This window comes from Hyperolius riggenbachi, chromosome 11 (assembly GCF_040937935.1).
Source record: "Hyperolius riggenbachi isolate aHypRig1 chromosome 11, aHypRig1.pri, whole genome shotgun sequence".
NCBI lineage: Eukaryota > Metazoa > Chordata > Amphibia > Anura > Hyperoliidae > Hyperolius > Hyperolius riggenbachi.
The window spans coordinates 82478555-82500891 of record NC_090656.1 but is presented as its reverse complement, the minus strand read 5'-3'; the positions used below and the strand labels follow the sequence as shown (position 1 = coordinate 82500891).

The 22337-nt window shown below is 45.5% G+C and overlaps 1 protein-coding gene across 1 annotated transcript in view; it reads left to right on the top strand.

The window, feature by feature from the left end:
• Positions 1 to 12674: 12674 nt before the first annotated feature.
• The window catches only part of RCE1 (Ras converting CAAX endopeptidase 1), a 47065-nt gene continuing 37402 nt past the window's right edge, over positions 12675 to 22337 (top strand). Inside the window, exons 1-2 of the mRNA XM_068260593.1 lie at positions 12675 to 12850; positions 13031 to 13133. Coding sequence (XP_068116694.1) covers positions 12720 to 12850; positions 13031 to 13133 — 234 coding nt within the window. The 5' untranslated portion in view covers positions 12675 to 12719. The remainder of the gene's footprint in view (positions 12851 to 13030; positions 13134 to 22337) is intronic.

Genomic DNA, 22337 nt, shown 5'->3' with positions numbered 1-22337 from the left:
TCTATGCAAACAAGCCATTAAGCTCTCCGACTAAGTTAGTCGTGGAGAGGGCTGTTATCTGACTTTTATTATCTCAACTGTAAGTGTACTGTTTACTTTTCTCTGCTAGTGGAGAGGTCATTACTTCACAGACTGCTCTGAAAGACTCATTTTGAATGCTGAGTGTTGTGTAATCTGCACATATTATAGAGTGATGCAATGTTAGAGAAAACACTATATACCTGAAAATAAAAGTATGAGAATATTTTATTTGCTGCTAATCTTCTAGTAATTATTCATAGTACACAACCAATTCACTATATCATATTTTTTTTCGCTTCAGTGTCTCTTTAAAGAGGAACATTAACCAAGGATTGAACTTCAGTCCAATCAGTAGCTGATACCTCCTTTCCCACAATAAATATTTTCCTTTTCTTGAATAGATCATAAGTGGGGGTTGTGTGGCTGATATTGTGGTGAAAGCCATTCCGCAATGTGATGTCATAACCATGGTCATGACAGTTTCCGTTCTGTAAACCTTTATGCATTGGCCTCAATTCACTAAGCTTATCTCATGTCTTTAATAACGTTTCTATAGTTATCACCATGGTGACGAGGCATGTGGTATTCATGGCCGGATTTCAGGCAAGGCCACATAGGCCATGGCCTAGGGCACCAGGAAAGCAAGGGGCGGGCTGTGGGCAGCAGGGAGGCCGTAGCTGTTAGCCTGCCATACATTCATCTTGCAACAGAGTTTGCACACAGCATTTTGCAGCTACCAACAGCCGGATCTGGCACTCGGGGGATGAAGGGGCAGCGAATGGGCACTTACAGTGATCTCTGAGCTGCCTGTCACTCACCAAATGTTCCGCTCACCAAGGAGTTTACAATCTAATCCCTGCCATCATGTCACTAACTGTCCTCAGAGGAGCCTACAATCTAATCCCTGCCATCATGTCACTAACTGTCCTCAGAGGAGCCTACAATCTAATCCCTGCCATGTTGGGGGGGGGGAGTATAGGATGTTGTTGGTCCTGGGGCAACTGCTTATAGTGGGCCTTGGGCGGTAAAAAGTACAAATCCGGCCCTGGTGGTATTCAGGAAACATTTTACCTCAGGCAAACCTAAAGTTAACTCTTCTGTCTTTAAGTTAACTTTTCAATGCTTAAAATAACTCCAGAATTCTAAAGTTAAAGACAGACTGTTAATTAACTGTGTGTGAAAATAACTACAGAGGAGGTAACCTAAAGAATGAAGAGATAAGATAACTCTCTCACTGTGTGGTGGCAAGTTTTCTCTTGCCTTATTATCTCCAGCATGATCTTAGTGAATTGAGGCCATTGGCCTCAATTCACTAAGATCATGCTGGAGATAATAAGGCAAGAGAAAACTTACCTCCACACAGTAAGAGAGTTATCTTATCTCTTCATTCCTTACGTTCCTTCTGTAGTTAATTTACCTCCTCTGTAGTTAGTTTACCTCCTCTGTAGTTATTTTCACACACAGTTAATGAACAGCCTGTCTTTAACTCTGGAGTTATTTTAAGGATTAAAGAGTTAACTTTAGGACAGAAGAGTTAACTTTAGGTTTGCCTGAGGTTGGCCTCAATTCACTAAGCTTTTCTCCTGTCTTTAATAACTCTTCTAGAGTTGTTACCATGGTGATAAGGCATGTAGTATTCAGGAAACATTTTACCTCAGGCAAACCTAAAGTTAACTCTTCTGTCTTTAAGTTAACTCTTCAATCCTTAAAATAACTCCAGAGTTAAAGACAGGCTGTTTATTAACGGCATGTGAAAATAACTACAGAGGAGGTAAATTAACTACAGAGGAGGTAAAATAACTACAGAGGAGGTAACTTAACTACAGAGGAGGTAACTTAAGGAGTGAAGAGACAAGATAACTCTCTCTTATGTGGAGGTAAGTTTTCTCTTGCCTTATTATCTCCAGCATGATCTTAGTGAATTGAGGCCATATGTTTCCTGAATACTACATGCCTTATCACCATGGTAACAACTCTAGAAGAGTTATTAAAGACAGGAGATAAGCTTAGGGAATTGAGGCCATTGTGGGAGATAACAGCTGTTTCCAACTGTCAATCAACCAGTATCTCCCTCTGTGCATAAAAAACAACCTTTTAACCTATCACATTGTTAATGGGTGTGGTCATATATAATGGCAGTTGGTGCTGTCTAGTATTTTTTTTTTTGTCTGCCAACAGCAGGCTCATTGGGGATCAAATAACATAAATAAATTACATGGGGAATATCAATCATTTCTTGATCTTTCTTCTATTTTTTTAACTTCTCACTGTGAGAAAATGCGGAAAAGCCGCTGCGTGTTCAGAGCAAGGCGGCTGATTCCGCGTCCAATGCGGCGGTTTGCACGCGTAGGCCTACATCTACCATTATGGCTGAACGCGGAGGAACCGCCGCATGCCCTGATAGCGGTGCGGCTGGTTCCACGTCCAGCACGGCGGGTGGTACAAAACACATGGCTGGTGTGGCTGGGACTGATAGTCCACACAGGTTCAGAAGGACGCGCGCGCGCGCTGAGAGGCAGAACTTTTATGACAGCCAGAAGGGAGTCAGCTGACCAAGCCGGTCAGCTGACGATTCAACCAGTTCCCATTGGTCCAGCACTTAGGGGAGGCGCTGGAGAGCGCTATGCTATATATACTGGGTGCTGGTCATTTTGTGGTTGTCTGCCGTTGCGATCACTACGTGGAAGCACTCAGACCTTTTGTTAGATTCTGTGTTACCAGTTGTTATTTCCAGATTAGTTCCAGGGTGTTGATGATCAAGGACCTCACACCCAGATTGGGACTTGTATTACCATTCTGTTATACTTCAGACTAGTTCCAGGGTGTTGATGATCAAGGACCTCACACCCAGATTAGGGACTTGTGTTACCAATCTGTTATACTTCAGACTAGTTCCAGGATGTTGATGATCACAGACCTCACACCCAGACGAGGGAATTGTATAATCATTCTGTTATACTTCAGACTAGTTCCAGGGTGTTGATGATCACAGAGCTCCCACCAAGACTAGGCATTGTTTATTATCTGTTATGATCTTCTGCTTTACTGACCACTCTTCTGATTACTGATTTGGTACTTCGCTATATCTGATATTCTGTTGCCAAACTCTGCATGTCTTAGGATTACTGTATCTGTCTCCTGTCTTTGTACTTATCTGTCCGTGTGTTGCCGACCTGGCTTGCCCGACCTCGAGAGCTATCTCCCTACCTTAGAGATAGTTCACAGATCATTAGTGACACTCTCCTATTGGTGTCACTAACGCTCTGGTCCTTCCATCTCCTGGTCTGGCTCCCCCATTCGGGAGATTCTCAGGTTACTGGAAGGCACTTGTTCTCTTTTGCAGTATAGCCTACTGCTCTGATACCTGTTCTCCAGGTATTGCTCTCAAAGTATTTACTGTTGCACCAAAACACTCATATCTCTCCGGTGTCCAGAGGTTAGTGATATATCTGATTATCGGTGATACTGCAGATCATCAATAATCGGGTATATATCTGTATTCTTGGTGATACTGCAGATCACCAATAATCAGACCCTCTCTGTGTTACACCGATCGTTACAGAACGGCAGACCAAATACAAATGGACGCACTCATCAGCCGGCTGGGCACACTTACCACTACGGTGGAAAATATCAACCAAGTGCTGGGTAACCATCAGACCCAGATTAATACCCTGTCTGGGTCCATACAAACCCTATAGACGGCTGTGGATGAAGTGCGATCTCCTCCTAGCACAGACATACGTATGCCTGTACCTGAAAAATTTTTTGGTCACAAATCTGACTTCCGAAATTTTAGAAGTAGAGTGTTATCATACTTTGAGTTAAGGCCTAAAGGGGCCCATACACTCAGCCGATTTTCTGGCCGACCGATCGATCAATTGATCGTTTGCAAATCGGTTGGCCAATCGACCGATCGATGGCCGATTTCGATCGATTTCGATCGATTTCCATCGACCAGGCAGGATGGAAAATTTAGGTCGATCTGATGAGATTGCTTATCAGTTTGCATTGGCCTTAATGGAAATCTGATGGCAAAAAAATGCCATCAGATCGAATGTCAATAGATTTCAAACTGAAATCTATTGGAATTCTATCCTGGTAAAAAATGTTCTAAAAACGCATCAGATAGATCATCAGATGCATTTCTTATCTATCTGCTGCCAATCTGATGAGTGTATGGGCACCTTAATTCTTCAGGAACCATGACCCATAGGGTTACGTTCATTAAGACTTTGTTATCAGGCGATTCTCAGACCTGGGCGTACAGTCTTCCCCTCGGTCACCAGGCCCTAACCTCTGTAGAGGAATTTTTTAAAGCTATGGCTGTAATTTACGACAACCCAGACATTGCCTCGACTTCTGAGCAGAAGCTCAAATTGTTACGTCAAGGCAAGAGTCCGGTTGAAGATTATGCTGCTGAATTTAGGAGATGGTCAGTATCGGCCAGGTGGGACACATTTGCCCTTTTAGATTGTTTTTCTATCAGGGTTGTCAGACGAGGTCTCCGATCTTATGTTAAGCCAGCCTGAACCTAAGTCCATCGATGAGGCCATTTCATCGGCCATCAGGATAGATCGCCGGCTGCGCTATCAGAGACAGACCCGTGGTAAAAACCACGTGAGAATGGTGTCCCGCGCTGCACCTCCAGTAACTCCACCTCCTCCCGCTTCACCTCCGCCTGAGCCAATGCAGATTGGTCGGTCAAAATTGTCTCAAGTGGAGCAGAAACGCAGGATAGCAGAGCAGCTCTGTTTTTTTTGTGCAGAGGGGGGTCATAGAGTACAGAATTGCCCTAAGAAGTCGGGAAACGCTTCTGCCTAGGTGTAGTTGGGGTAATACCCTAGGCGTGCAATTTTTACCCCTAGATGATAAACGTTTGCTTCTTCCCTGTACTGTTTCATGGGAAGATAGGTCTGAGGTCACTGAAGCCTTCATTGACTCAGGCTCAGCGGCTAATTTTATGGATTACAAATTTGCTAAGAAATTGGGTATTCCAGTCACCCTGTAAAACCACCAATTCAAGTTACTGCAGTGGATGATTCCCCTCTGCAGGGTAACAGTGCTCTGTCACAGACTCCAGAAGTAAGAGTCACTATCGGGGTGTTGCATAGAGAAGATTTGCATTTTTTTGTGTTGCGAATGACAACCTCCACGATCATTCTTGGCATGCCTTGGTTACAACTTCACTCACCTCAGATTAATTGGGCCACTGGTAAGCTAACGAGCTGGTCTTCCCATTGCTTTCATCATTTAGCGAAGGTAACCTTGGGTGAGACCAAGATTCACGTGGAGGGATTGCCAGATCAGTATGCCGAGTTTGTGGACGTGTTTTGTCCTAAGTCCGCCGATAAACTATGATTAAGGACCAGTGGGTCCGAAACATGTCAGCTCGATTTGTGTGTTGACCTATTTGGATACGTCCATAAATAAAGACAAAGGATCTTAGGAGCATTGTGCGGACCCTTTCGTTGTTTCAAACTTCCTCCACACCGTCCTTTCGATTGTTGGCCATGCAGGAATACATCCGTGAAAACGTAGCCAAAGGGTTCATTCGCCCTTCCCGCTCGCCGGCTGGGGCAGAGTTCTTTTTTGTAAAGAAAAAAGACGGAGGCCTTCGGCCGTGCATTGATTATCGGGGCCTGAATAAAATCACAGTAAAAAGTCGCTATCCATTACCTTTAATAGATGATTTATTTACTCAGGTCACCAATGCTAAGATTTTCTCAAAATTGGATTTGCGGGGTGCATACAACCTGGTACGGATCAGAAAGGGCGATGAGTGGAAGATGGCCTTTAACACACCCGATGGGCATTACGAGTACCTGGTGATGCCCTTCGGGTTGTGTAACGCCCCGGCCGTCTTTCAGGAACTCATTAATGAAGTCTTCAGAGAGGTTTTGGGCAAATTTGTCCTAGTATATCTGGATGATATACTAATCTTCTCAGCCAACCTCTCAGAGCATAGGGACCATGTCAGGTTTGTGTTACACAAGCTAAGACAAAACATGTTATATGCCAAGTTGGAGAAATGCATTTTTGAGGTAATATCTGTTGCCTTTCTGGGGTACATAATTTCTACCTCAGGCCTTTCTATGGACCCTGCCAAAGTCTCTGCTGTTCTGGAGTGGCCTCAGCCAGTGGGACTGAAGGCTCTCCAGAGATTCTTAGTGTTCGCTAATTACTATAGAAGGTTCATAAAGGGGTACTCCACAGTTATCGCACCCCTCACCAGTCTCACAAAGAAAGGGGCAGATATTAACCACTGGTCCCCCGAAGCTCTTGCTGTTTTCTCCACTCTGAAGGAATTGTTTTGTACTGCACCCATTTTGAGACACGTTGACATCTCCTATCCCTTTATTGTGGAGGTAGATGCCTCAGAGGTTGGGGTAGGGGCTGTGCTGTCTCAGCGTTCTGGGTTGCAAGTGAGGTTACACCCATGTGCCTATTTTTCCCGTAGATTTTCACCCGCAGAGAAAAACTACGATATAGGCAACAGGGAGCTCCTAGCCATTAAATTGGCCTTTGAAGAATGGCGTCATTATCTAGAAGGAGCAGAACATACGATTACAGTCCACACTGATCACAAAAATTTGGAATACATCGAAGGGGCTAAGAGATTGAGTCCCCGACAGGCTCGGTGGTCACTGTTTTTCTCAAGATTCAGATTTCAGTGTTCTCCCCAGAATTATTTTCCAGGCGGGTGGCATGAAAAAGCAGCAGGGTGGGGCAAGAGGAAAATGCAGGGCAACTCTGCTTACAGCATAGGAGGAAGTGAGCCGATGACAGCCGGGTGGTCACCAAATCTAGCTGGGTGGAGCACCCGGCTAAAAGAGCCTGGGGAGAACACTGGATTTATAATTACGTATACCCCGGGTAGTAAAAATTATAAGCAGATGCTTTATCCAGATGTTTTGAGCCAGAGACAGCACAGCCCTCAGACCCAGAGACTATTCTCCCACAGAAAGTGGTGTTGGCAGCCACAGAGACCTGGAGGAACTGGACCGAAACTTTAAGTCCCTTCCAGCAGGATGTCCCTGAGGGAAAGCCTGAAGGGGTCATGTTTGTACCATTGCCATTTCGTCTCCAGATATTGCGGATGTTCCACTCCCACAAAAATGCTGGGCATCCTGGTGCCACCAGAACACAGGACCTTGTTGCTAGGTGTGCTTGGTGGCCTTCTTTGGCAACTGACTGCAAGGAGTATGTGAGACAATGTGGAGTGTGTGCAAGAAGTAAACCCTCCCGTCAGGCACCTGTGGGAACATTTCAGCCTTTACCCACCCCAAGTGAACCATGGACCCATTTGTCCATGGATTTTGTGGGTGAACTCCCGAGGTCTGAGGGCATGTCGGTCATTTGGGTGGTAGTCGACAGATTCAGTAAAATGGCCCATTTCGTGCCCTTGAAAGGACTCCCCTCGGCCCAGGAGTTGGCCGATCTATTCATCCTGCATATCTTCCGGCTACATGGCATTCCGGAAAATATAGTGTCAGATCGGGGAGTCCAATTTGTTTCTAAATTTTGGAGGGCATTCTGTCATCAGTTGGGCATGGAACTGTCGTTTTCGTCGGGCTACCACCCACAGACCAATGGTCAGACCGAGAGAATTAATCAATCTCTGGAACAGTTTCTAAGGTGTTACGTTGCGGATGCACAAACTGATTGGGTCAAGTTCTTGCCGTTTGCAGAATTTGCACACAATAACTTGAAAAGCTCTTCTTCTGGATTCTCTCCATTCCAGGTGGTAACAGGAAGGTTGCCTAGGTTCTCCCCACTGCCAGTAGCTTCTACTCCGTTTCCAGCTTTAGAGGCTTGGCAAAAGTCTTTTAAAAACATGTGGGGAATTGTGAAAAAGAATCTAGAGAAGGCTTTTCAGAGTCAGAAAGGACAAGCTGACAAGAAACGTTCCGTAGAGTGGAAGTTCCGGCCAGGAGACCTAGTCTGGGTGTCCACTCGTCATTTGGCTTTAAAACAGCCTTCACCCAAGCTAGGACCCAGATTTGTGGGTCCTTTGCCAGTAACCAGGAAAATCAACAATGTTACTTATGCCGTTGACCTTCCTGCCAGCATGCATGGTGTGAGATCGTTCCATGTATCCCTGCTTAAGCCAGCAGTGCATGTAGATTCCACTCCTCCCCCCCCTGTGATGGTGAAAGACCAACCTGAGTATGAAGTGGAAAAGATTTTAGATTCACGTATTGTACAGAATTCAGTACAGTATTTGGTTCACTGGAAGGGTTATGGCATTGGGTACCTGATTGCCGCATGCATGCGGATAAATTAAAGAGGGTATTCCACTCCCTACATCCTGAGAAGCCGGGTAGGAGCTGTCCGGAGTCCACTCCTCAGGGGGGGGGGGGGGGGGTACTGTGAGAAAACGCGGAAAAGCCGCCGCGTGTGTTCAGAACAAGGCGGCTGATTCCGCGTCCAATGCGGCGGTTTGCATGCGTAGGCCTACATCTACCATTGTGGCTGAATGCGGAGGAACCGCCGCATGCCCTGATAGCGGTGCAGCTGTTTCCGCGTCCAGCGCGGCGGGTGGTACACAACACATGGCTGGTGTGGCTGGGACTGATAGTCCACACAGGTTCAGAAGGACGCGCACGCGCGCTGAGAGGCAGAACTTTTATGATAGCCAGAAGGGAGTCAGCTGACCAAGCCGGTCAGCTGACGATTCAACCAGTTCCCATTGGTCCAGCACTTAGGGGAGGCGCTGGAGAGCGCTGTGCTATATATACTGGGTGCTGGTCATTCTCTGGTTGTCTGCCGTTGCGATCACTACGTGGAAGCACTCAGACCTTTTGTTAGATTCTGTGTTACCAGTTGTTATTTCCAGATTAGTTCCAGGGTGTTGATGATCAAGGACCTCACACCCAGATTAGGGACTTGTATTACCATTCTGTTATACTTCAGACTAGTTCCAGGGTGTTGATGATCAAGGACCTCACACCCAGATTAGGGACTTGTGTTACCAATCTGTTATACTTCAGACTAGTTCCAGGGTGTTGATGATCACGGACCTCACACCCAGACTAGGGAATTGTATAATCATTCTGTTATACTTCAGACTAGTTCCAGGGTGTTGATGATCACGGAGCTCACACCAAGACTAGACATTGTTTATTATCTGTTATGACCTTTTGCTTTCCTAACCACTCTTCTGATTACTGATTTGGTACTTCGCTATATCTGATATTCTGTTGCCAAACTCTGCATGTCTTAGGATTACTGTATCTGTCTCCTGTCTTTGTACTTATCTGTCCGTGTGTTGCCGACCTGGCTTGCCCGACCTCGAGAGCTATCTCTCTACCTTAGAGATAGTTCACAGATCATTAGTGACACTCTCCTATTGGTGTCACTAACGCTCTGGTCCTTCCATCTCCTGGTCTGGCTCCCCCATTCGGGAGATTCTCAGGTTACTGGAAGGCACTTGTTCTCTTTTGCAGTATAGCCTACTGCTCTGATACCTGTTCTCCAGGTATTGCTCTCAAAGTATTTACTGTTGCACCAAAACACTCATATCTCTCCGGTGTCCAGAGGTTAGTGATATATCTGATTATCGGTGATACTGCAGATCATCAATAATCGGGTATATATCTGTATTCTTGGTGATACTGCAGATCACCAATAATAAGACCCTCTCTGTGTTACACCGATCGTTACACTCACTTTGCAATGTATTAATTTATTTTCTCCCCCACTACTTCTTTTCGGTAAAGTTCCTCTTTAACTACCCAAAGACCGCGTCACGCCAAAGAGGAACAAACTGATAAAAAGAGCTGAGCAGAAAATCTACCTAAGGACTCTTTCACAGGAACAGCTGATAGTAGTAGTTTACTGTAAGCTACTCACATTTATCTGCCAGGAACTTGCAGTTGGTTGCAGGTGTCCTCACTGGCAGTTATCCCATGCGAGTACATCTGAGCAGAGGACAGCCCCCTTCTAAATAAGACAAGGTTCATTTTACCCAGACATGCTGTTCAGCGTTGATTTTCTTCAACCTTTGCATATGTAGGGTTGGGGACAGAGCCAGAGATATAGAGCAAAACTGGGCAATTGCCTAGGCCCCCCAAGTCCTTTCAGAGCACCCAATTCATTGCAAAGGTCACAAAAACTTTACAGTCAAAACAGTATTCACTGTAAAGAGCCCAATGTCCATTTTTGCCCAGGACTCATTTACACAAAACTGTCCCTGTGTCGGTGGAGGGTAATTATAATCTCTATGCGCTGTTATATGTAGGTAAGTGTATGTTCCTGTATCCACTTCTATATCCATGGTGAACTGGATACCTCACATTTTTTTAGATAAGAAAGAGGAACACTTAAAGTGAACTTGAACCGTGTAAAATTATTTAAAGGGGACCTGAACTCAGAACGCTCTCTATGCTCTAAAAGATACGCAATAGCATAATGCAAAAAACATTTCTTTGTTACACCTGATACAAATCCTAAAATAGATCTTCACTGTTTCTACTTCCTGATTCATGGAACATATTGTTAACCTCCTGTGCTTTAAAATGGCCTTATCTGCCATCTCTGCCATAGGCAGTCATGTGACACAGGGGGGAGATCAGATTACAACTTGTGATTAGACACAAATGAGGCAGAATTAACCAGGCTAAACTTTCTAAATACATACAGGGTGCATTTCTCTATGTATTTCTTCAGTCCTGTGCAAGAGTTCAGGACCACTTTAAAATAAATACACAGTGTACCTGTTCCTCTCTGAAGACAAGATTATGTCAAAACTGAAATATATCAATTGCTGTCAGTTATATATTGGTTGCTGTCAGTTATACCTGAAAGGACAACTGGTGAGCAAGGTAATGTCCATGCTCGCCTATGGCTCCAGTGGGCGATATTACAATGTGCTGACCAGGAAGCTGTTATGGGGTGAGAATTCCATTGATCACAGTGGACAAACAGGACGAGGAAGTGGAGAAGAGATTGATGAGTAGACTAGGCGTGAGGTTAGTTTATGTTGACTTTTAATTCTCAGTTCAGGTTTGCATGGCACACCTGCCACACCCCTAATCACATCCCCACCAAAACCTCTAATTACCCCAAACACACCGCTAGTCACACTTATAAAGAATTAATAAGAAAATTATGTTATTTTATAATTCAACCAGGGGCGTACCTAGAAAGCCCTGGGCCCCCCTGCAAAAAAAAATTCCGCCCCCCCTCCTCCCCAGGGCCCGCTCGGGGACGTTTTGGGGGCAGGAGGGGTCGCAGCATAAGAGGAGAGCGTGGCCGCAGATCGGTGGGGAAGGGGGGAAATTCCCCCCCCCCTCACCTCGGGCACTCCTCTCAGCACTCCCCTCCTGCAAGCAATCATTGGTGGTGCTGGTGGCAGCAGCGGCGGTGGCAGGCAAGCTGAGCACATACCTCCTTCTGGCCGGAGGTCTCCGATCACTAGAACTTCCTGTTTACACAGGAAGTTCCATAAAGCACTTAGTGATCGGAGACCGGTGTGGTGAAATTTTTTGCAACTTTATCAGATTTTGCAACCGGTTGCACTAATTTATAGGTATAGCTATCAGAAAGTGCAACCTAACCATGGAATTTAACCTATCTGTATCAGAAAATGCAACCCAACCAAACCCTATTCTCACACAGAACCCTCCTCTCTTGCTCAACTAATAACCCCCCCTGGAGGGAACAATCCCCCCTCTCGCTCAACTAATAACCCCCCCTGGAGGGAACAATCCCCCTTCTACCTCAATGGGATGTGTGGTTGCAAAAAATTACAGGCATGTTAACAGAGAGTAGCCACACCTACACAGTCATACACTGTCCTCTATGGCAAGTTGCAAAATATGATGGGTAGCAAAATTTTTCACTACACCGGCCAGAAGGAGGTATGTGCTCAGCTTGCCTGCCGCCGCCGCGGCTGCCACGAGCACCACCAATGATTGCTTGCAGGAGGGGAGCGCTGAGAGGAGAGCCTGAGGTAAGGGAGGGGGGGGGGATTTCCCCCCTCCCCACCGATCTGCGGCCACAGCTCTCCTCTTATGCTGCGACCCCTCCTGCCCCCAAAAAGTCCCCGAGCGGGCAGGGCCCCCCCGCAACGGCAGGGGTCGCATCCCCAGTGAATTCAACCCACACTGGTCTTTTCTATTCTGGTTCTTTTTACTTTGTATTAATATTTGAAAATAAGAAATATATCAATTTAAAGGATAAGAATGAAGTTTAGAGTTAATTTAACACATATTTCAGTATAAAGATACATATGTTTACATAATCTGGACATCAGTCCTGTAAGAGGGACAAATGAGGAAGAAAGAGGGACAGAGGGATTAGGCTTACAGAAAGGCACTGTCCCTCCAAAAAGGGACAGTTGGGAGCTATGGAGCTGCACTATTGCTCAAGCTTGCCTAGGGATGGGGGACACCATTTAACTTTTGCTCCAGGGCCCAATGATCAGCAACCGGGCACCACACGTTAATCTGTGCGAGGCTTCACTTGCTTGCTTCTTCTGTTCTGTAGTGTACATACATGACAAGGGGCTGGAAGTGATAGTGAAAGCATACGGCTGAGTTCTGCTTAAGTTACAGGCAGCTAATAAGAGAACAGGCTCTCTCGCACGGCAGCGGTCTGCAGCAAATAGCGGCGTCAGGGGAGGAGCCAGGGGCTGTGCACGTCTATAGGGATGCCGCGGATACCAGCTCCAATGTAGTATCAGCAGCAGAGCTATGGCAGCCATGTCTGATCAATATGAGGGGGAGCCGGGCTCCGGGCTGTGCAGGGTGTCTGTCCTCTGCTGCCTGACGCTGGCATGCTCCTATGTAGGCAGCCTGTATGTGTGGAAGAGCGATCTGCCCAGGTACAGATGTGCGGCAGTGTGTGGGGGGGTGCAGATGGTGTGGCTTGGGCCATAGACTGCTACAGTCAGATATCTGATGATTATGGGGGAGCCTCTCCTCTGTGTTGGTGGAGCGGGTGATACACGGAAGTGATGGGATTTTGCTCTAACCTCATGTACTTTTCTGCCTTTACTGTGCAGGGACCACCCCGCTGTCATCAAGAGGAGGTTCACAAGTGTCCTGGTCGTGTCTGCGATGTCCCCCCTCTTCCTGGGGCTCTGGAAGGAGTTGACTGGCATCAAGGTAACTAGCAGCCAACACAGGAGTTTGTTGCATAGGTGTGATATTGCCCAGGGGACTTCTTATTACACGTAGAAATAAAACACATACTTGAGTTTCTTGTTAGCCCAGTTGCATAAGCTGACTTTACTTGTGAATAGGTATGCAGAAGACTGAAGGTGATTGTATTCTGAGACCAGATAGGTTATGCTTCCCTGATATTGGCAAGGTGACTTCCTCAAGATCTAAAGTGGTTTGCGGAACATTTATTGTTTATGGTTTTTCATTGCTGTTAGCTGGTGGTTAATCTTGTGTTGTTGATATATGCAGGCCTGCTGTCCTCATGTGACCTCTCTTGCCCCAGGTCCCTAACATTGCCCTTTTCCCTTGCCTAGCCTTGTGGACCATATCAGACAAGTGACTTAGTAAATGGCAGCTAGCTGAAGTGACTAAGTTGGGTTCACACTGTATTGGATGCACAAGTGCGTGTCCTTAGCGGATCCGCTCATGACACACTGTGATCCATCGCATTTCTATGTGCTTGTGTTTCTGTTGTGCATCCAGTCTCAGTGGCGCACGGAAGGGGGGGTTCCGGGTGTCTGAACACCCCCCCCCCCCCCCCCTGCACCGAGACCGGAAGTGGGGCTGCCGTTTGTGTGTGCGGTGGATAGTCCCATCTGACTGGCAGCACGAGTGGGGGCACCCGAGGCCTCACGCTGCGGGGGGCCTCGCTTGCTGCTGGCGGCGGGGAGCAGGCGTACGGGCACTAGCGCTGCGGGGAGAAGACTTTCCACTTACCTTCCTCGATCCTGCCAGCTTCTATCTACATCCTGTCCCGGCCGGCGTCTGTCGTTATGGTAACAGTGCCCCCTGTGATGACGTAACCGCATGTCATCACAGGGGGAGCTCTTACCGATGCGACGCTCGCCGGGAGAGGATGAAGATAGAAGCTGCGTGCAGGATGAAGACAGGTAAGTGGAAACTCCTCTCTTCCCGCTCCCCCCGCCTAACCTAACTAATGTATACTGGGCATATACCTATATAATTTATACTGGGGGACATATACTTATCTAATCTGTACTGGGGGCATAAACTTATCTAACTTATACTGGGGGCATATACCTATCTAATCTATACTGGAGGCATATACCTATCTAATCTATACTGGGCATATACCTATCTAATCTATACTGCGGGACATTTACCTATCTAATCTATACTGCGGGACATTTACCTATCTAATCTATACTGGGCATATACCTATCTAATTTATACTGGGCATATACCTATCTAATCTATACTGGAGGCATATACCTGTCTAATCTATACTGGAGGCATATACCTGTCTAATCTATACTGGGGGCATATACCTGTCTAATCTATACTGGGGGCATATACCTGTCTAATCTATACTGGGGGCATATACCTGTCTAATCTATACTGGGGGCATATACCTGTCTAATCTATACTGGGGGCATATACCTGTCTAATCTATACTGGGGGCATATACCTGTCTAATCTATACTGGGGGCATATACCTGTCTAATCTATACTGGGGGCATATACCTGTCTAATCTATACTGGGGGCATATACCTGTCTAATCTATACTGGGGGCATATACCTGTCTAATCTATACTGGGGGCATATACCTGTCTAATCTATACTGGGGGCATATACCTGACTAATCTATACTGGGGGCATATACCTGTCTAATCTATACTGGGGGCATATACCTGTCTAATCTATACTGGGGGCATATACCTGTCTAATCTATACTGGGGGCATATACCTGTCTAATCTATACTGGGGGCATATACCTGTCTAATCTATACTGGGGGCATATACCTATCTAATCTATACTGGGGGCATATACCTATCTAACCTATACTGGGTGCAACTATATGGGCTACCTATTCTGGGGGGGACCTATAGCTGGCAACCTATACTGCGGGCACCTATACCTGTCTCTACGTTGGGGGCACATTTTACACCCTCACCCCGGATGCAATTTAGCCTAGAAACTGCTAGTATTTGGCTCCACCCACACCATGTTTTGGCCACGCCCACACGCCGCTTTCAGGAACCCCCCCCCCTTGGAAATCCTGGATTTGCCCCTGAGTCTGCTGCTGCAGAGGGGAGAAATGGCGATTATACAGAAGCATTTGGGGCTTGATTGCAACAGACCACTGGTGATCCTTCCTCCACCAGGATGGAAACTCATTGGTCCACCACTCAGTGAACCAATGAGAATCCTCCCAGGAGAGAGAGGATTTCTGCGCAGTACGCTCCACACCATGTGTGAGTGATTGACAGCGGCGCTCGTGCAGTTGTTCTGTGCCTGCGCAGTATAATCCACATCACGTGCGAGTAATTGTCAGCGGTGCAGGCGCAGTAGAGGATGACCTGGCGAGGTCTCTGCACCGTTGGAACATCAGCCAGCGGCTGAGAGCGTAGCTGCAGCGAGGGACATAGGGGTTGGTGGAAGCCCTGGGTAAGCTCGGATATTCCCTTTAGGCCCCATTCACACTTGCGGGAGTGATTTTTTTTTTTTTTTTTTTTTTTTCTTTCCGCGATTCATGCAGAAAAATCACTGAACACTGCTTCTATAGCACTGAAACGCGATCGCCGGGAAATTGCATGAAAATGGTGCAGGCTGCACGTTTGCGTTTGGCGATTTGTGTCAATCGCTGGCAATTAATGCAAATCGCCCAAGTGAGAACGGGCCCATAGGGTATTATAGCACAGTGCTTTAAAAAGCGCTAGCGCTTGAGCGTTTTGCCGAAATCGCCGGCAAAACGCTCTAGTGTGAATGGGCCCTTAAAGGACAACTAAAATGGGAGGCATATTAATGCTGCCATATTTTTTTTTTTTTTTTTTTTTTGGCAATACCAGTTGCTTGGCTATTCTGCTGGCATACATGCTGGGAGATTTGGGCGCAGGGTAAAGCCGATTAAAAATCTCATCCTGCTCCTTCACAAGTCCCCGTGGCTTTATTTACTATTCCTGCTCCAGGCCGCCATGGATAGTGAGGCTATTGCTGGCGGCCAAATTGCAGTGTTTTTATTGTTGTATGTGCTCCGTCTTCTGACGGCGCCCAAATTACTCATTGAGTGCTGCTATAGCCATAATTCCTATTGTGGTCTATGGTGGCGCCAGCTGTTTTTGCAGCGCTCCATCCTGCTGATCCTCTGCCTCTAATGCTTTTAGCCATACACCCTGAACAAGCATGCAGATCAGATGTTCCTGACATTGTCAGATCTGACAAGATTAGCTGCATGCTTGTTTCTTGTGTTATTCAGACACCACCACAGCCAAACAGATCAGCAGGGCTGCCAGGCAACTAGTATTATTTAAAAGGAAATAAATATGGCAGCCTCTATTTTTCTCACTTCAGTTGTCCTTTAACCAGCCTGGCGGTATGGGCGAGCTCAGCTCGTCCATTACCGCCGGAGGCTGCCGTCAGGCCCTGCTGGGCCGATTTGAATCAAATAAAAAGGAGCACACGCAGCCGGCACTTTGCCAGCCGCGCGTGCTACCTGATCGCCGCAGCGCGGCGGCGAAAGAGGGTCCCCCCTACCGCCCGAGCCCAGCGCAGCCAGACCAAACAGTTCTGGCCAGCGTTAAGGGCTGGATCGAAGGCGGCTGACCATGACGTCACTCCGCTCGTCGCCATGGCGACGAGGAAAGCATAACAAGGGCCGCTCATCGCGGCCTTTCTTGTTACTTCTGATCGCCGGAGGCGATCAGAAGTACGCATTAGGAGCGCCTTCTAGTGGGCTTTCATGCAGCCAACTTTCAGTTGGCTGCATTCAATAGTTTTTTTTTTTTTTTTTTTTTTTTTATTTATTAAAAGAAAAATGTCCGGTCGCCAGCCTGGCGATCTTAATAGAACGCCAGGCTAGTTAAACCACAGACTCCTCGAACATGTTGATATAGTTTTTGGATAGAGTTGAAAAGGGGCTTGTTGACACTATGAGCGCTTTGAGCTTTTCTTAAGCAATAGCGTCTTTTAAAAGCGATTGTGTAATGAATTCCAATGTGAGTGTTCTCACATGAGCGTTGAACTTTCTTTCAAATCGCAAACGCGGGTCCTGCTCATTTTTTCTGAGCTTCATTGCAAGGCATAGTGCTTTACAAGCACTTGGATAAGTGATTTTGTGAGCACTTTTCATTTTAAATTACATTAAAGACTAGTTGTCCTAAGCTCATTTAAAAATGGGCTCTAGGTCTTTTCACGCTGCCACCGCCAGTCAGTGCGCACCCGTCCGCCATGCGCGTGCACCCGGCTCTCTGGACCCGTCCTCCTGTGCCAACGGCTGTTCGCCCTGCACATGCGCAGTAGCGCAACACACGGCCACGATGACACAGGGATATTATTAGATAGGATATTCAGTTCCAGGTCAAAGAGTTCACTTCCTGATTGTTTGAAACCAGAAAAGCTCAAATTGCAAAACAAAATTGCTTACAAAAATCGCAAATCGCCCAAAAACGCTTCAAAAAGCACTCATCGCTTGTGATTTATAATGTGAACTAAGCCTCACTGCTATAAAAATTTTTTAGCAAATATGCAAATCTGTGATTAGCAGTAAATTTAAAGCTAAAGCTGCCTACAATGTTGTTGGAAACAATTGATCAATGACAAATTGTGACATCATTGTTGTAAAAAATTTTGCACTACAACCATAAAGCATAATGATGAAATCGTGCTGGATTTTTTCTGAAAATAATCGTTCTTTATCCAGTGTCATCAGATATTTCTGATATGTTGTGGGAACTGTGCAATCGTGACGAAGGAAGTAAATGGAATACAAAGCTATTTCTTGGGTCTTTTACATGGACTGATCATTTGATGTGTACATAAGAATGATGGTTCATTTTTATCTGCCGTGTACCATGGACCTTATCCAATTAACTATTCTCTAAGTTTTCTCCCAGGAGATAATTTTGCATCTATAAAGTAACTTTTCAGCACTCAGCAACTGAAAAAAAAAATACTGAAAAGAATGTAAATAAGTATTATACTTTATTGTAAGAACATGTCTTGCTTGGTCAGAGCTTTTAAAGGTGTTTTATTGGTAAGGTTTGAGAATATTTCATGGCAAAAACTCAGGAGAAAAGCTAATTGGATATGAACATAGAATGCTTTTTAAAGAGAACCAGAGATGAAGCACCCTCATGTATTTTATTACATTTATCAGTGGGAACATGACAGTAAACACCTACCCTGCTTTTAGTTTCATTGTTATCTGCTTAATTAGTCTATTAGCAACTGTGATAAGAATCCATCGACTATTCAGTCGAGGTTTGACCTGGAATCATTATAGCTGAGTCACTCTTCTGTGGAGTCCTTTCAAGCCCAAGCCTTCCCCCTCCTGGCTTAGATCTTCTGCTTTGCATACTGAGAGCTGTGATGACTGGGAGGGGCTGCTGCTCCTGAGAGAGAAGCTCTGTGGCTGTAATATGATCCCTGTGTGCACTAGATTCTCATAGGAATGAAACTGCAGTTATTATCAGTGACACTTCCTACAGGCAGATCATACCAAAATGAAAGCACATAGATGAAAGGCTGCATTTAGCCTAGATAGCAGCATAGTCTCATATAGCCTAGACAGCACATCCAGAACAACTCATATAACCCGGAAGGAGAAGGGATATGAACCGGCGGCCATATTTGATTTTTCCTGGAGCAACAATGGATAAAAAACACTAAAAAAGGCTTACCAGAGCGGCAAAATTATCAGGTAGAGCATTTATTCTTTACAAGCTATCAACTGATATGTTTATTTTGTGTGAAACGTTCATCTCTGGTTCCCTTTAACATTAATACTATTGAAAACTGCAGATTGTGAGCCTGACAACCGTCGGTTGTATCTGTGGATGTCCTTGTTCCTTTGTCCATCAGTTTTCAATAGAGATGCTGGTTTTAGATTTCAAATGAGCCTATGGATCTCCTTCTTCTACCTTAACCTTGTTTGGCTACCCAGATCTAGCACCTGTGAGTACCAGGTTTGGGGGTTGAGCATCTGCATCCTTTCTTTCTATACTTAAAAGCTCATGTGAGGTCTAAAACCAGCATCTTTTATTGATAACGGATGGACACAGGAACAAGGACATCAACAGATAAACTGGTGGCGGTCGGTCTCACAACCTGCCGTTTTCAATAAAAGATGCTAGTTTTAGATTTTACATGAGCCTGTGGATTTCCTTCCTCAGATTTAAAGTATACCCGAAGTGAAAAGAAGAAGTTAGATGCTTACCTCAGTAGTGGGAAGCCACTCCTACAGCCCACCATTACAGTGAAGGGTGCAACTATACTTATTCTACAAAATCTAATCACATAGGCTTCATGTGGCTGCGCTCCCAGCCGTAGATAAGGGCACATGAAATGGGCATGCATGAGTATGGTCTGTGCAGGCCCAGTAGAACATTCCTGCATGGAGGGAAAAAAAATTATGCTTGAATGGTTTAGTGCTACTGGGCATGGGTGGACCTTACTTGTGCTGGAACAGTGGGCTCTACGAGGATTTGGGAAGGCTCTGGACCATCCATTGGCTTCCAACCACTGAGGTAAGTATCAAACCTATACCCACAGTACAGATTTGCTTTAAAGGGAACCTAAACCCTAGGGAGAAAGAATGAGTTTCACTTACCTGGGGCTTTTACCAGCCCCCTGCAGCCATCCTGTGCCCTCGACATCACTCCTGGATTCCTCTGGTCCCTCGCCGGCAACTAGGTTCTTTTTTTTCCGACTCTGAGTCGACAGGCCGCCATGCATGTCATTACACACATTACCGTGGCAACAAGACGCTATAGTGGGTGTCAATGCTTACAAAGATACGTTTTGACACCCGCTATAGTGTCCTGTTGCCGTGGTAACGCGTGTAATGACACGCGTGGCTGCCTGCCGACTCAGTCGGAAAAAAAGAAACTAGTTGCCGGCGAGGGACTAGAGGAATGAGGAGTGACGTCAAGGGCACAGGATGGCTGCAGGAGGCTGGTAAAAGCCCATGGTAAGTGAAACTCATTTTTTTCCCCCTAGGGTTTAGGTTCACTTTAACCACTTAAGGACCGCAGTCTTTTGGCCCAAGGACCAGACCACTGCAGCTTTAATGGTTTATTGCTCGGTCATACAACCTACTATCTAAATGAATTTTACCTCCTTTTCTTGTCACGAATACAGCTCGCTTGTGGTGCTATTTGATTGCTGCTGCAATTTTTAGTTTAAGGCCTCGTTCACATCAGGGCCGTTTCTGTGCGCTTTCCACAGCGCACTGCCCTGTGCGATCAGCAAGGTATTCATTTTTCCATGTAACTAAATGTAGCTGGTTCACATCTATGCGCTGCGCTGAGCAGCGTTACAGAAACGTAGTGTTGCATGCATTTCTGTGCGCTGAGCTGTAAAGCGCACAGCAATGCAAGTGAATGGGTCCGCTTTTTTAGCGCATAGAAGCGCGTACAAGCGCATAGAAGCGCATGCGTTTTTTACCCCTAATTGGAGAAAAAAATACATTTACATACAAAAACAAAGTTTTATTGACGACTGCTGCTGCTACAGTAAGCAAAGCGTGCTTTAAAGAAGCGCAGCGCAACGCATAGAAACGCGGACTAAAGCGCGCACAAGCGCATGCGTTTTTTACCATGCGCTTTAACACGTTTTTCAGCGCAGCAGATGTGAACGAGGCCTTAATTACATTCAACAAAAAAAGACATGAATTTTATCAAAAAATTATTTTTTTTATTTTAACTCTGTGCTTACATTTTTCAAATAAAGTAACCTTTCTATATACATTTTTGTCCAAATTCATTGTGCTACATGTCTTTGATAATAATAAAAAAAAAAAACACAAACATTCAGTGTATATTTATTGGTTTGGGTAAAAGTTATAGCGTTTACAAACTATGGTGCCAAAAGTGAATTTTCCCATTTTGGAGCATCTCTGACTTTTCTGAGCACCTGTCATGTTTCATGAGGTGCTAAAATTCCAGGATAGTATGCCCCCCAAATGACCCCATTTTGGAAAGAAGACATCCCAAAGTATTCACTAAGATGCATGGTGAGTTCATAGAAGAATTTATTTTTTGTCACAAGTGGAAAATGACACTTTGTGACAAAAAGAGGGTGTCTACTTTCCAAAATGGGGTAATTTGTGGATGTGTTTACTGTCCTGGCATTTTGGGGGGTGCTAAATTGTAAGCACCCCTGTAAAGCCTAACGGTGCTCATAGGACTTTGGGCCCCTTAGCGCACCTAGGCTGCAAAAAAGGGTCACACATGTGGTATCGCCGTACTCGGGAGAAGTAGTATAATGTGTTTTGGGGTGTATTTTTACACATACCCATGCTGGGTGGGAGAAATCTCTCTGTAAATGGACAATTGTGTGTGTAAAAAAAAAAAAATCAAAAAATTGTCATGAGTACCTTAGGATTTCACAGGTCATTTTCAGGCATTTGGTTTCTAGACTACTCCTCACGGTTTAGGGCCCCTAAAATGCCAGGGCAGTATAGGAAACCCACAAGTGACCCCATTTTAGAAAGAAGACACCCCAAGGGTATTCCGTTAGGAGTATGGTGAGTTCAAAGATTTTATTTTTTGTCACAAGTTAGTGGAAATTGATTTTTATTGTTTTTTTTTTTGTTTGTTTTTTGTTTTTTTGTTGCACATTGTCATTTTCCACTAACTTGTGACAAAAAATAAAATCTTCTATGAGCTCACCATACACCTAACGGAATACTTTGGGGAGTCTTCTTTTTAAAATTGGGTCACTTGGTGGGGTTCCTATACTGCCCTGGCATTTTAGGGGCCCAAAACCGTGAGGAGTAGTCTGGAAACCAAATGCCTTAAAATGCCTGTTCAGAGGTATAAGCATCTGCAAATTTTGATGACAGGTGATCTATGAGCGGCCGAATTTTGTGGAACTGGTCAAAAGTAGGGTGGCCTCTTAGATTGACAGGTTGTATTGGCACTGAAGTGCAGGAAGCGCAGGATGTTCTCAAATCGTGACCTGGACATGGCAGCAGAGAACCTGGGCATGTGATGTATTGGGTGTGTAGACCAATAAGACAGCAATACATTATTTTTGACTAGACCCATGTTAAGGAGAAGGCCCCAAAAAATGTTAAGTTCGGAAACTTGGAGTGGTTTCCACCGAAAAGGCTGGGCATGGTAGCTTCTTGGATTGGCGGTTGCGTATTGTATGGCATAACGGTTGGTCTCAACGACAATCAAGT